The sequence below is a fragment of the Ambystoma mexicanum genome, chromosome 7q, assembly GCF_040938575.1.
Source record: "Ambystoma mexicanum isolate Mex_15411 chromosome 7q, UKY_AmexF1_1, whole genome shotgun sequence".
Classification (NCBI taxonomy): domain Eukaryota; kingdom Metazoa; phylum Chordata; class Amphibia; order Caudata; family Ambystomatidae; genus Ambystoma; species Ambystoma mexicanum.
In genome coordinates this window covers 687,336,704-687,350,054 of record NC_090941.1, presented here as the reverse complement: position 1 = coordinate 687,350,054, position 13,351 = coordinate 687,336,704, and the positions used below count along the sequence as shown (strand labels likewise).

The window sequence follows — 13,351 nt, the reverse complement described above, 5'->3', positions numbered from 1 at the left end:
GCCAGGAGGGAGGAGGAGAGGTCTGCCCACTCAGAGAGACGAGCTTTGGAAGCGATCGGGGTATCCAGGAGTTCAGTTGGATATAAATACACATGATGGAGCAGCTTTTAATAATCTTAGGGCACAGGTTTGGGGGGTCTTGTGGAATATGTATCCCGATACGCCTGATATCAATTCAATTTTACCTAAACCAATGAAAATGGATGACGATGCTGCTGCAAAATACTCCAGTTAGTTCAGGAGATGTGAAGGGCAGAAACAGGAGAAGCATGGGACAAGAATGCGCCAAAATTTTGCCACATGCAGAAGGGACTTCCAAAGCAGTCCAGCACAATTTGGATAAAGTGGTAGGCATAGGGCCAAGAATTGGCTGGAAATTCAGGCACACAATGTACGTTTTTGCACTAGCAGACAGGAAAAAGAGAGGGAGAAAGTAGAGCAAGCACAAAAAGTGGATGCTAAGCTTGTTCAAAAGAAATGGGCATACATTTGTTTAGTTTTTTTAAATTTTTTTAAAAAGAAAACTAAAATTCATAAAATAATAGAAGATAAAATTAGCACACACTTAATCCTTATAAGACAGAAAATTGCTTTTTAAACTAAAAGTATAAGAAAAGAAGAGCATCTGAAACAAAATAAATACATTTACATATCATTAAAGGAATCCAGTCACAAAACAATTCATATAAAAAGCAATCCAATCTGAATAATAGAAGGACATTTCGCATCAATCAAAACATTTGGGAGGATATATACATAAAAAGCCACAGCCTATCTAATGCACCGAAAAGAAAGTTAGGAGCGTTAGCTTTTACTTAGTTCCTACAGTAATTTCACATCATTTTAAAATGTTCGCAGTTGTCTATTTACACATTTCCATACTTGTGTTATGGCAATGATCTTACTGCGGCTATAACCAGACAAACAGCCTAACCAGAAATACTCCTGGGTTATGTCATCAAGATCTTCTACAAATTTAGAATAATAAGCATAGATAGGTCTCATAGTGGGGCAGTAGGTGAGTACATGTCTGGCTGTCTCCATTTCTATTCTATTTGTCTCTATTTCAAGCTTATTACAGCAAATTCTACAAGTTCTTTCATAGGTAGGGATTCCAGTCCAAGCCCCTCTGATTTCAAGTACATCAAGTCGGGTTAGTCTAATATTCATAAACAGCCGGCACGTTACCAGAAGGGAGGAGTACTTACAAATTCTATGGTGGGACAGCAGGGGCAATCCGCAGGGTTGGGTGGACGGGTTTGTTCCCAATAAGAGGGTTTCCAAGGGCAGGGAAGAATTTCCACGGGGAAGTGGGTCATTTGGCGGATTCAGGGCAATGGGTCCTCGGTTTACTAGGCCGATGGGAAACAATTATGGAGGATTCTATGGGATTCAGTGTTGGTCATGTGGAAGGTTGGGACAAGTGTCACAGGACTCTTGTGAAAGGAGACAATATCTTAAAATGAGAGCTCAATAGAAGCAGGTCCTAGCCCTGCTATATGCTCCAGGCTCTGTGCAATCACAGCAGGCAGAGGTTGAACAGAACCCAGTGGCCAGGGATGCACAGACCTTCGGGATCCCACTGACAATGCCAGCACAAAAAAGCAGTGCAGACATGGGACAAAAATCCTTTAACCCAAGGAATTTGCACACTGCACTGGAGCAAGTGTTTTTTGGGGAAATCTTTTTCTCTCCCAGGTGCTAATATGTACCAGGAGTAGGACAGCCCACAGGGATCTCTGATGTGTTCAGTCCTGTCCATTACCACCGATCCGGAATAGGAACCCCAGATAGGTGTGCAGGTAGGTGACCAAAAGTTTACATTCATGGTTGACACAGGGGCTACCAAGTCTTCTATCAAGGAAGGAACAAGATACTTACCTGTAACTATTGTTCTCCAGCATGGGTCTGGCATGGATTCACATGCACATCAGTATTCCCCGTCGTCAGGCTGGGAATCCACGGTAAAAGAAAAACAGTTTCACTTTCACTTACCGTATTTCTCCTTTAAACCAATCACTGTCCTCTGGGTCAGACTGCCCCCTTCCAATGACAGCCCTCTACCTAAGCCCTTCCTCTGGCAGCCATCTTCAGATTTGGTAAGCACGTAAAGTGGCAGTATGGCCAAGAAGAGCCGCAGAGGGGGCGGAGGGAGGGTTTGCATGTGAATCCAAGGCAGAGAACAATAGTTACAGGTAAGTAACTTTTTCCTTCTCCAGCATGGGGGTCTGGCATGGATTCACATGCTCATGAATAACGAATACACAGCAGTACAGCATTACACAACCACAGGAGGTGGACTAGGATCAACAGAAGCAATTAACTCTTACCTATGGAACAGACTCACCTTAAGTGAACAGGTTGCATAGCACTGCTTGACTGACTAGGGACTCCTCCCTGGAATCCCTGTCGATGCAATAGAACTTCGTGAAGGTGTGCTTGGACCTCCACGTAGTATCCATGCAGATGTCCAGCAGGGGCACACCAGCCAGGAACGCAGTCATGGATGCCACAAGTCAGGACACTGCTGCTCTCCCAACATGGCATGCTCCCAACATGGCACTCACTGCCGAAGAGCGCGATTGGCCAGCAGAGGAAGGGCAAGACTATGATGGGCGATGGTGGCGTAGCAGCTATATATGGGCAAGAGGATGAAGAGGTGTTCTTTCAATCGGAGGAGGCCCTGATTACCTCAGTGAGCAGCGCTGGCATTGTGGCGAGGAGAAGAGCTGCTTAGTCCCTAGTACTTCCCTCTTCGGTACACCTAGCACTTACCCCCCCCCCCCCCACTTCCTCATCCCATTTCTCTCTCTGCACTTGCACGTTCTGAATGCTACCAAGGCCTAGCAAGTTCACCTTTATCTTTCATTGTTATATTTGCTTTCTTTCCCATGTTCCCTTCCTGTTGCCCTGTGGCTGATTTGAAACACAATTTGCTTAATGCATAAGCGCCTTACAAATGCACAATAAATAAATAAAATAGAGTGGCAACACAGCTGCACACGAATGCTATAGGACAAGGATAGCGGAGAGTTATGGAGCTCGAAGCGGCCATTTGTTGAGCTGTTAATAAAAGTTGTGTGTAGTTTGTTGTTGTTACCCTTGGCATGGGATGTTGTAACGCTTGACGGACTGCGTGAGTTTGGTTTGAGTCACAGAGAACACCATGTAACGGTGTTAATAAAAAGGTGCGCAGGACTCCCCGTGCACCAGTTGAAAACAGCGATCTGTGGCTCCTGCGTCCATTTATTGAATGCATGTGGGAGGGGGCACGGTCTTTACCGTCCCCATATTAACACGCAACATTGCCAGCACTTAGATATCTTTCTGACTACAAACAACCCCCATCCTGGTATGGTTGCGAACCCAATCTGACATTGATGAGGAGCAGAGGAGCCTATACCCCTTGTACAGTTCTCACACAAACCCATATAAATAGCATCTGTTTGTCTATCATAAAGAAGTTCCAAATCGTCATTCTGGTAATGCACCTCATATTCTGTGTTGACTTTGTAGCATTTCATTGCATCTATTATGTATCCAGCCCTTGCGAAAATCCGGTAATATTAAAAGCAACAAATGACAATACTGCAATGAAAACAGCAACGTCCCATAGCATCCACGAGTTAAGAAATAGTTTTATAAACAATTCTACAATGTGTATTTACAGTAATTAAAGCTATTAAACAAACTCTTCGGTGCACTTCTGTAGGAACATCTTTGGATGGGGAGGACAGGTTAGCAATAGTCCACACATCAGGCCTACCACAATGGTGAATAGACAATGGTGGATAATGTTAAGAAAGTACTGTCGGCAATCTCATGCCGAAGTATTGGTTCAGATTTTTTATGAAGTATCAGAAAACAGGGGATTGGGTTTAACAAGGCCCACAGGGCGCTGTTCTGTAGTATGCACAGTGTGGGGGCATTCAAAGACGCTGGTCTACAGATCCTACCTCTCACCCCTGAGCAAGTCCAACTACCTGGCGTTTCTGAAGTGCCCCACAATTGTAGACCATGTAGTGTCTTCCTTGTCTTAGCTTGACCTGATGTGGGACTCCAGGATTCAAAACCTTTACCACGCATTGATTATTGGCGAGTCAGGGACTGGACTTGTTCTGGTTAAACACATGAGTTCAGGTGTGGCTGGCATGGGTGCAAGATGGGCGATCAACTGATATTTGCATGGACTACAGAACTGGCAAGTGCTATCACTCAGTTTGACGTCTGTGTCACAGTCCCTCTAAATTAGGCTTGTCCAACCTTTTTGAATGTGGGGCCGAAGCATTAACTTTTTGTCACCCAGTGGGCCGGCGAGCCAAAAGTCAACAACCTCACCCAAAGCAGTATATTAAAAAGGATTATTGTGTGACCTTTGACACAGTAGCATCACAGGCAGTGATAGCCATGCAGTCACAAAGATAGCTTTTGGTGTCATGGGTAGTGATCAAAGGATAATTGCTTGTGATTTCTTTCAGTGTCTATGTGTTAATATTTTTCTGAAATAGTGGGGGCGACCAAGCGAAGCGAGGGAGCTACAAGGGTCTAGGGAGGCTTTGGGGGGGTTGTCCCCCCCCAAGAATTTTTTTTCAAGTATGGGGTTGAAATGGTGCATTTTACAGCAGAAAAGGTGACCAAAAAGCCATAAATTTACAATCAGTTCTAAAGGGGAACATGAAAATTCCATGTCACCAACAGCAGAAAAGAACATTTTACAACACAACACATTTTAATGATCAATGTGTCCACAGTGTAAGACAGCACTGTCACTGATGTAACACATTATCATGCTGGTTGTACCCAAAATATGCCCCTGTAGCAACATGTCTATGCTGGCTGTTCCCAATTTAGGCCAGCATTGTCCTGTTCAAAGCATGATTGATGCTGCCTGAGCATGTGCAGTGTGCCCAATACATATGGCAGCTTATCTCTGTAATACACATTACTTCTGTGGTGATGAAAGAAGCATAATTCAATTCAACAGATAAAATATGGAAAAGCGATCACCCAAAGGTGAACCTAATTGAAGAAACACAATGTGAGCACAATCTTAAAGTATGCAACCTAGCAAGCCTAGTGCACACTTTACCTTTTCTTTCACCAATAAATCAGGGGGAGAGCGCGAACCCAGTCCCCCACTACCAGAAATAATGCAGTCGTGTATCGTGCATTTGGGAACATAGCAGGGGTCAGCAAATCCGATGTGCAATGGGTAAGCCTCACCCTGGGAGATCTGCCCTTGAGATCAGATTCTCCCCTGCCAGCTAAGTATGAGTTGCATGCAAGAGGGCAGGGGTTTGGTCAGTTCTGGGAAGCCCCGCTAAGCGAGGGTGAGAAGGCAGGCCCTGACCCAGCCCCAACCCCCCACCCACCCCGGAAGCTCTGAGCATCTGCAGAGCTGCCTGTCCCTCTTGCTCCAGCAGGCAGAGCCCAGCAGAAGAGCAGACTGTAGCGCAGTTCCTTTCTCCCATCAGGCCCTGCTCGGCCTGAGATTTGTCTAAATAGCAGGATGGCTCGAGCAGGCCTGTTGCAATCTGCCCACTGGCCTGTCGGCCCCACACGGGCTCATGGCCCTTCTGAGTGGAGCTGCTCAGCGCTGGCCCCATTGACACCATCATAATCATCCTGGACCTTGACGCTGCACCACCCCTGAATCTCAGAGTTCTGCTCAATTACAATGCTGAAGCTTTGACATCTTTGCCGTAACCATATGCCGTGTTGTGTCAGCCGAGCCTCCACAGCGCCAAAGGCAAGTATTCCCTTGTCGGGGCCCAGAGGTCACAGAGTCTTCCAGTGCCATCCACTTGGCACGGCCTACTGTTCCCAGCGTTTTCTACCTGCAAATCAGCACCACTGCCAAACCGAACTGCATAATTGGAGCCCATCGCTGCTGCTCTGCGACTTGACCACAGCCCAGCGCAAAGGCACCCATGCTTCTGGTCTGATGCTGAAAAGCCTGGCTCTGCTGAGATCCGAAAGACAAGAACTAAGGTATTTTGGGAACATAGTACTATTGTTTTTTGTGCTGCAACTGTATCAGCTCACACCTCTCCTGAAGGGTATAGGCTGCCCTCAGACTGCGCTACCAAAAGAGTGAAAATAAGTTATACCTGTTGGGCTTGCCTGTTTCACTTTTATGATTGGGATCACTGCTGCATGGGTATTAAGCACGTTATAAATAACCTATCATATCAGATCATATCATAGATCACAGATCAAGATAATAAGCAACTTCCAGAAACCTTGGCAGGTGGTCCACTGAGGCCCATTTGCAGGTTGCAGTGTGTTATTGGGACACTACTAGGGTAATATATTGTGCTATACATGTGGTATTCGCCATGCTTTGATACCCCACTGGCCACATCTATAATGTCCAATGTACTTGATATAATGCATGGACATCAATCCGCACTGTGCTTAGAGGTAAACGTAACTGAGCTCCCGCTGTTCTTATTTGTCTCGAGGCGAGGAAAAAAAGCACTGCAAAGGATAAGGTTCTCAGCTGATGATGGTTCATCTTCGGCGACATTCGCAATTCAAAAGAACAATTTTTGGGGCAGAAAGGCTGTGTCGCCGCAACCCCTGCTAAACATATGTCCAGAGATGACAAACCTTGAAAGCAACTCCGCACAATGGCCCTCTGAGCAGCGGCCCACGGCTAATCAGGGGTTCAGGAATGCACTGTGCTGCCCACGCCGAGAGGAACTCCTGCACAGCACCTGTCCACATAATCCTTCACCCGGGCCAGCACTCTCTTCTCCTCACCTCACCACCTCCTCCCTTCATCTCGGCTCGCCTTTTGCCCCTCGGAGCACCATGCAAGAGAGGAACGGGCATGTATGGGCCAGAGCCCATTCCTCTCTTGCATGGTGGGTCCTACTTGCCTGAAATGGGATATTTAAATGCAAAGTAGTTGCTACTATATTAATCCCATTGTTCATAGTTTGTGGGAGTACTGGGCAATTTTATGGACCCGCGCTCACTGAAAATGAATGGCATTCCCGAGGTAACCCTCACTATGCCGTGATACAAATTAGTCTCTCCTTCCTCCATCATCAAGTCCCAGATCTTCTTGACAAATTTATTTATTTATGCAATGTTTGTCTGATATCCGACAAACATTGCATAAATAAATAAATTAACGCTTCGTGGCGTCCAACATACGGTCTCGCGGGCCACATAAAATGGCTTGGCGGGCCGCATGTTGGACAACCTTGCTCTAAATGATGGGATAACATACCATGCTGCCAAATTTGCTTTAGTCATTACACTGTGATGTTAACTATTGTTTCTAATGTGCAAAGTATCGGTTACATGTCATTATATCAAAACATTTTATGAAGAATACACTTATATAAAACTTTTAACACAAAAAATATATATATATTTTTTTGTATTGTTTGCGGACCCACTCCCAAACCCTCATTTTCTACCCCTATAAACCCACCTAACCAGTTTGCCCGCAAGATTTAACCCTTAAACCCACCCCTAAGTGCATTCTTCATAAAATGTTTTGTTACAAAAGATTCAATATATGTTCATTCTCTATAACATTTACATTATAAAGACTGCATTCCAAAGCATCCTACTCTTCACTCTAGCTCACCCGCACAAGACCCAGACAGCTCCTGGTTGGTAGAGCACACATGGTCAGCAGATTGGTGGGTGACCCGCCCATGTGTGTTGTTTCCGTTCTATAACACAGGCCTTTCCTTTACTGTGGGTACCGGTGATGGCGGCTCTGCAAACGGCATGTTATGGCTTCACGTCCTTGCCTTTCAGCCCATGATCTGATAGATCTCCAACGTGGTTGGAGACAGGCTGGTGGGGAAAACACACTAGGCTGTGATAGACTGGGAAATCCAACATGGGGAATCCACCATATATTTCCTCCATGCTCTACATCACGCAAACAGGAGGGTAACCCCAATCCCATCCTCCAGCTAGCCTCAAACATGGGGCTTTGTCATAGAGAACAGACTAAAAGTCTAAATGTGAACGGACTGCAAAAAACAAGGGAAGGGAAGTGGACATGACTGGGAGACTTAGATCAAAATGTACTGGGCCGGTCTCCCGGCACTTCTTTTGGAGGACATGGCAGACAAACAAATAGAGCTCCTCTTTGCTATCCTCTAATAAACCTAGCAACCCCCAACATTCTGCTACACTGCTTGGGGCTCTCCTTTTAGTTTAATTGTCTGTGTGTGTTTCCTGCTTGAAAGTGCCCATAGAGTGACAATTGAAACAACATACCATCAAATAAATAAAGTTTTATAAACTTTAACATTTTATAAAAGGTCTCATTAAAGGAAACACATGCAACAATGATAAGGGAATAAATGTTTTGCAGAACAGAAATAGTACCTCATGAACTAGAAGGAGTGATCTTTTAGCACTAATGGAATACAACTAAATAAAATACTTACGGTGTTGGGCACATATGGCAAGCCGTAGAATGTCTCTTGAGTTTCCTTCAAAATGTCTGTAGTAGATTTTTTTAAAGGATGTTTTCCATGGTAGACTTGATCCAAAACAGAATAAAAAACCTGAGCATAAAAAAGGAAAACGTTTAGTTGAACAATTTACTCTCTTACCTGGTAACGTTCTTTCGATGGGATGGTCCGACGACGTATTCCATTTCTATGACATATCTATGACAGTAATCACCACAGCTGTGCTGCTTCGGAAAATCTTTCGGCGTCTGCGTCCTACGTCGATGATGTTGATACGCCGCCCTCGAGGACCTCCTCCGACGGCCGACGTCACTGGATGTTATAAGTATGACGCACGACGCCCGTAGCCTCAGTTGTAGTTTTTTCCCAGAACGTGTGGCACCAGTCTCCTGCCAGTCAGACCACACAAAGCCTTGCGGAAACGTAAGCTGCAATCACATAAGAAATTCTGTAGCGGGGAAGGCAGGGAGGGAGCAATATGGCATACGTCGTCTGACCATCCCATCGAAAGAACGTTACCAGGTAAGAGAGTAACTTGTTCTTCGAGGGGATTGGGGCCTCTGACGTATTCCATATCTATGACAGACTCCCAAAGCAGTACCAATGCAAGGAGGTGGGAAAAGAATTTAGAATACAGAAAATTAGAATGCCCAATCAAATTGTGGAGTAAAGGACCGCCTTGCCAAAGGCCAGATCCTGCCCACGGATGGAATCGAGGGAGTAGTGACGTACAAAAGTATGGACCGAAGCCCAGGTGGCTGCATCACAGATGTTACGAATAGGAACACCCTTCTGCAGGGCAGTAGAGGCAGCTATACCCCTGGTAGAATGGGCCCGCAAGCCGACCAGTGGGTCCTTACCCGCCAAGTGGTAACACTCAGAAATAGCCAGAATAATGCAGCGAGACAAAGACTGTTTCGTCACAGCTTGTCCCAAACGCTTTCCAGCGTAACCAATGAAGAGTTGATCGTCCACTCTGACCCGGGACATGCGTGAAATATAAAAGCTTAAAGCTCTCCTAGGATCAAGCCTATGGAGCCTCTCCTCTTCCTTACCAGGATGTGGAGGAGGATAAAACGCTGGGAGAACAACCTTCTGAACTAAATGAAATTCCGACACCACCTTCTGAAGAAAAGAAGGACAAACTCTAAGGACAACCCTGTCCTTCTGAAATACAGTGAAGGGTGGCTTAACTGAATGTGCCTGTAACTCATTCACTCTGCGAGCGGAATTGACCGCAACCAAAAATACAGTTTTAAGAGTTAACAGTCTCAAAGGGCATGAATGCAAAGGCTCAAACGGAGCACCCATCAGAAACTTGAGAACAAGGTTCAAATCCCAACCGGGCACCAGGTAAGGTAACGAAGGGAACACATTAGTAAGCCCTTTCAGAAACTGAGAAAATAAAGGAATTTTAAAATAGGAACACTCTTCAGACGAGTGCTTAAATATGGACAGCGCCTTTAACGGTACCCACTTGCAAGCCCCTGTGGGCCAAAGAAAGCAAAAAAGACAGAACCATGGGAATGTCACATGCAAAAGGATCAACATTCTTAACTCTGCACCAGTCGCAGAACTTTTGCCAACGGCAACGGTACAGGGACTTTGTTGCAGTCCTTCTGGCCGAAAGCAACACCCCCATCACGTCTTCAGGGAGGTCCCAATCCTTATACCTCAACCTTTCAGAAACCAAGCGTGAAGGTTGAGGGATCTGTCCTCTGGATGGAGAACCTGACCCCCTCCCGTGAGAGCAGATCGTCTCGGTAGGGAAGACGACGTGGAGGGCAGATGGACAAGTCAAGAAGGTCTGGGTACCACGTCCTCCAGGCCCACTCCGGAGCAATGAGGATCATCCGGGAACCGAACCTTCATAAACTCCGCAGCACCTGCGGGATGACGGGGACTGGAGGAAACGCGTACAGCAGTGGGAATCACCACTGCACCACGAACGCGTCTCCTAAGGCTCCTTTTGGAGGAAATCCCCGCGAGCTGAACCTTTTGCACTTCCGGTTGACACTGGAGGCGAAGAGATCCACTTGAGGGGTCCCCCATAGGGCGAAGATCTCCAGGAGAATCTCCTGAGCCAACTCCCACTCGTGAGAGATCGCGCTCTGCCTGCTCAGAGCGTCCGCCGTCTCGTTTTCGTCTCTGGCCAGATGAACTGCCGAGATCGAAACTTCCTGCTGGATTGCCCAGAACCAGAGCTGCATCGCCTCCCTGCACAGAGGAAGTGACCCCGCCCCCCCCCTTTTTGTTGAGGTAGTGCATGGCCACCATGTTGTCTGTCAGGATCAGGACATTCTTCCCTCGCACAATCGGCAGAAAAGCCTTCAGGGCTAGCCTGACGGCCCTCAGCTCCAACAAATTGATATGGAGTCTGGAGTCTGACGCAGACCAACGACCGCTGACTGTCAACTCGTTGGCATGAGCTCCCCATCCCGTGAGGGATGCGTCCGTCGCGATCGTCACCTCCGGCCAGGGTAGCCGAAATGGAGCCCCCTTCATCAGATTGTTTTTGACGGCCCACCACAGAAGGTCCTGGGCGACCGAGGACGGCAGCTGAACAGGGTCCGACATCCTGCCGGAGGACTGAGACCACTGGAGCTTGAGTGCCCATTGCAAAGATCTCATCCACAACCTGGCCTCTGGCACTAGAAGAAAGCAGGATGCCATGAGGCCGAGCAATCTCAAGAACTCGAACGCTGGGAGACTCTGGGCAAACTGAAACTTGTGCACCATCTGCTGAATGTGATGAGCCCTCACCTGGGGAGGAAAACACTGCTCCAGGGACGTGTCGAGCACTGCTCCGATGTACTGGAGCCTCTGAGCTGGTGTCAAATGGGACTTCTTTAAATTGAGGGAGAAGCCCAGCTTGTGGAGGGAGTGGCAGTGACTGACAGATGATCCAGGACTTGTTCGTCCTGATCAACCAATCGTCCAGGTAGGGATAGACGTGAATCCCCCCTTTCCTGAGGTGCGCTGCCACCCCTACCATGAGCTTGGTGAAGACCCTCGGGCGGAGGTCAATCCAAACGGCAGGACCCGAAACTAAAAGTGTGAGTCGCCAACCGCGAACCTCAGGTACTTCTTGTGCTTTGGGTGTATCGGCACATGAAAATAAGCGTCCTTGAGGTCAAGAGACACCAACCAGTCCTGAAGTTGAAGGGCCTGGAGGACTTGAGAAAGAGTAACCATCTTGAACTTGTCCTTCCTGAGGAGTTTATTCAAACCGCGCAAGTCCATGATGGGTCTCAATCCCCTGTCTTTCTTGGAAATCAAAAAATAAGGGGAATACCATCCCTTGTTCCTCTCCGCTACAGGCACCAGTTGTATGGTGCCTTTCTCCAGCAGGCACTGAATTTCCTGCGCAAGGAGCGGATCCGGACTCTTCAAAGAGATTCCCCGGTGGATTGTCTCGAGGCCTCTGCCGGAAAGGAAGACAGTAGCCGTGGGCTATGATCTCCAGAACCCACACATCTGAAGTAATGGCACGCCACTCTACAAGATGCTGCACAAGCCTTCCCCCAACCGGCGAACCATGGGACATGGCCTCATGACTGAGCTGAAGCAGATTCAGCATTGCCTGAGGGCAAAGAGGCAACTGCCCAAGCGGCCTTGGCACCTCGAGTACCTTGTTTTCCACCTCTGGCACTCCTACGGTGGCCCCTTTGACTGGCAGCTCCTCTCGCTTTACCAAAGGATGAGAAATAATGAAAGGAACCTCCCTTCCATTGCTGTTCCCTAGGACGAAAAGGCGGAGGTTGACGAACTGCAGCTCCCAACGACTTTGCTGCAGCTTTGGAGGTCTGCAACCTCTCAAGGCTCTCGTCAGCCTTGCTGCCAAAAAGATGTTCCCCGTCAAAGGGCATGTTGAGGAGCCGGGCCTGCACATCAGGCGCAAACCCCGACTTCCGCAACCACGCAAACCTGCGTATTACGGTGCTCGCCGCCATGGACCGGCTGATGCAATCTGCCATGTCCAAACCCGACTGAACGGCCTCACACATAGCATCCTTGCCATCCTGAACCATGGCAAGGAAACCAACCCGTTCATCCCCTTCGGGAATATGTTCAGCCGCTAAGGAAACAGTTCCACAGAGTGTGCGTGAAACGTGACAAGGCACATACGGAGTTGGCTGCCTGAAGCGCCATACCCCCTGAAGAAAACAATTTCTTCGCCCAGCCGTCAAAACGCTGGTCGTCCCTATCAGGAGGGATGGTAGGATCTGACGCCTGCTGTGCCGGGGCCGTAGCCGCCTGCACTACCAAACTCTCCGGAATGGGGTGCTTGCCCAAGTAGCAGGGGTTCTACTGGCTGGGCGGTATTTTTGCGGCAAAGACTTGCCCACTGCCGGGAGACTCTCCGGAGCAGTCCAAGCCGCCGCCACCCTCCTCTGTAGAGCCATATGAAATGGCAGTACCGGGTCAGTTGGTGGACCTTGGTCGAGGATATCCGTAAGGTCATCCTGAAGAAAATCCCCTGGGGGAGCAGACCACCCCAAGTACTCGGTGACCCTGGACATAAGGCGCCGGTACGAGTCAGCATGAGTGCCAGGCTTAGGCCTACAAAACTCCACCTCCGGAGAGGTGTCTAGCCCACTGGCGTCGTGCAGGGACTGACGCAGGTCCTCAATTCGGCTATGGCCCAAGAGAATCTCGTCTGGCACTGTATCAGGAACCATGCCATCATCAGAGCCCTCATCCACCTCTGAAATAAACTCAAGATGGCGGTATGAAGGCAAAGAATGTGGAACAAAGCCATGTTTGACCTTGGCCAGAGCCTTTCTAGGGGGTTCCACTGAGCCCCGGGGTACCCCCGTCGAAACAGCCTTGAAAGGCGTTGAATGAATCGGTGTCAACGCCGAACACGGCGCCGACAGCATCGACGGCGTCGACAC

At 48.1% G+C, this 13,351-nt stretch overlaps 1 protein-coding gene and 1 non-coding gene across 3 annotated transcripts in view; both read right to left on the bottom strand.

Annotated features, from left to right (window-relative positions):
* Window positions 1-13,351, bottom strand: part of MIPEP (mitochondrial intermediate peptidase) — a 1,848,751-nt gene that overhangs the window by 435,717 nt on the left and 1,399,683 nt on the right. Inside the window, exon 16 of one of the 2 annotated variants that reach the window (XM_069639422.1) lies at window positions 8,427-8,546. The exons of the other annotated variant lie outside the window; for it this stretch is intronic. Within the exon in view, the coding sequence (XP_069495523.1) occupies window positions 8,427-8,546 (120 nt within the window). The remainder of the gene's footprint in view (window positions 1-8,426; window positions 8,547-13,351) is intronic. 2 annotated transcript variants of the gene reach the window in all.
* On the bottom strand, window positions 5,111-5,272 carry LOC138528934 (U1 spliceosomal RNA). Its single transcript, XR_011284332.1, has one exon. It is a non-coding gene; the product is annotated as a U1 spliceosomal RNA (small nuclear RNA).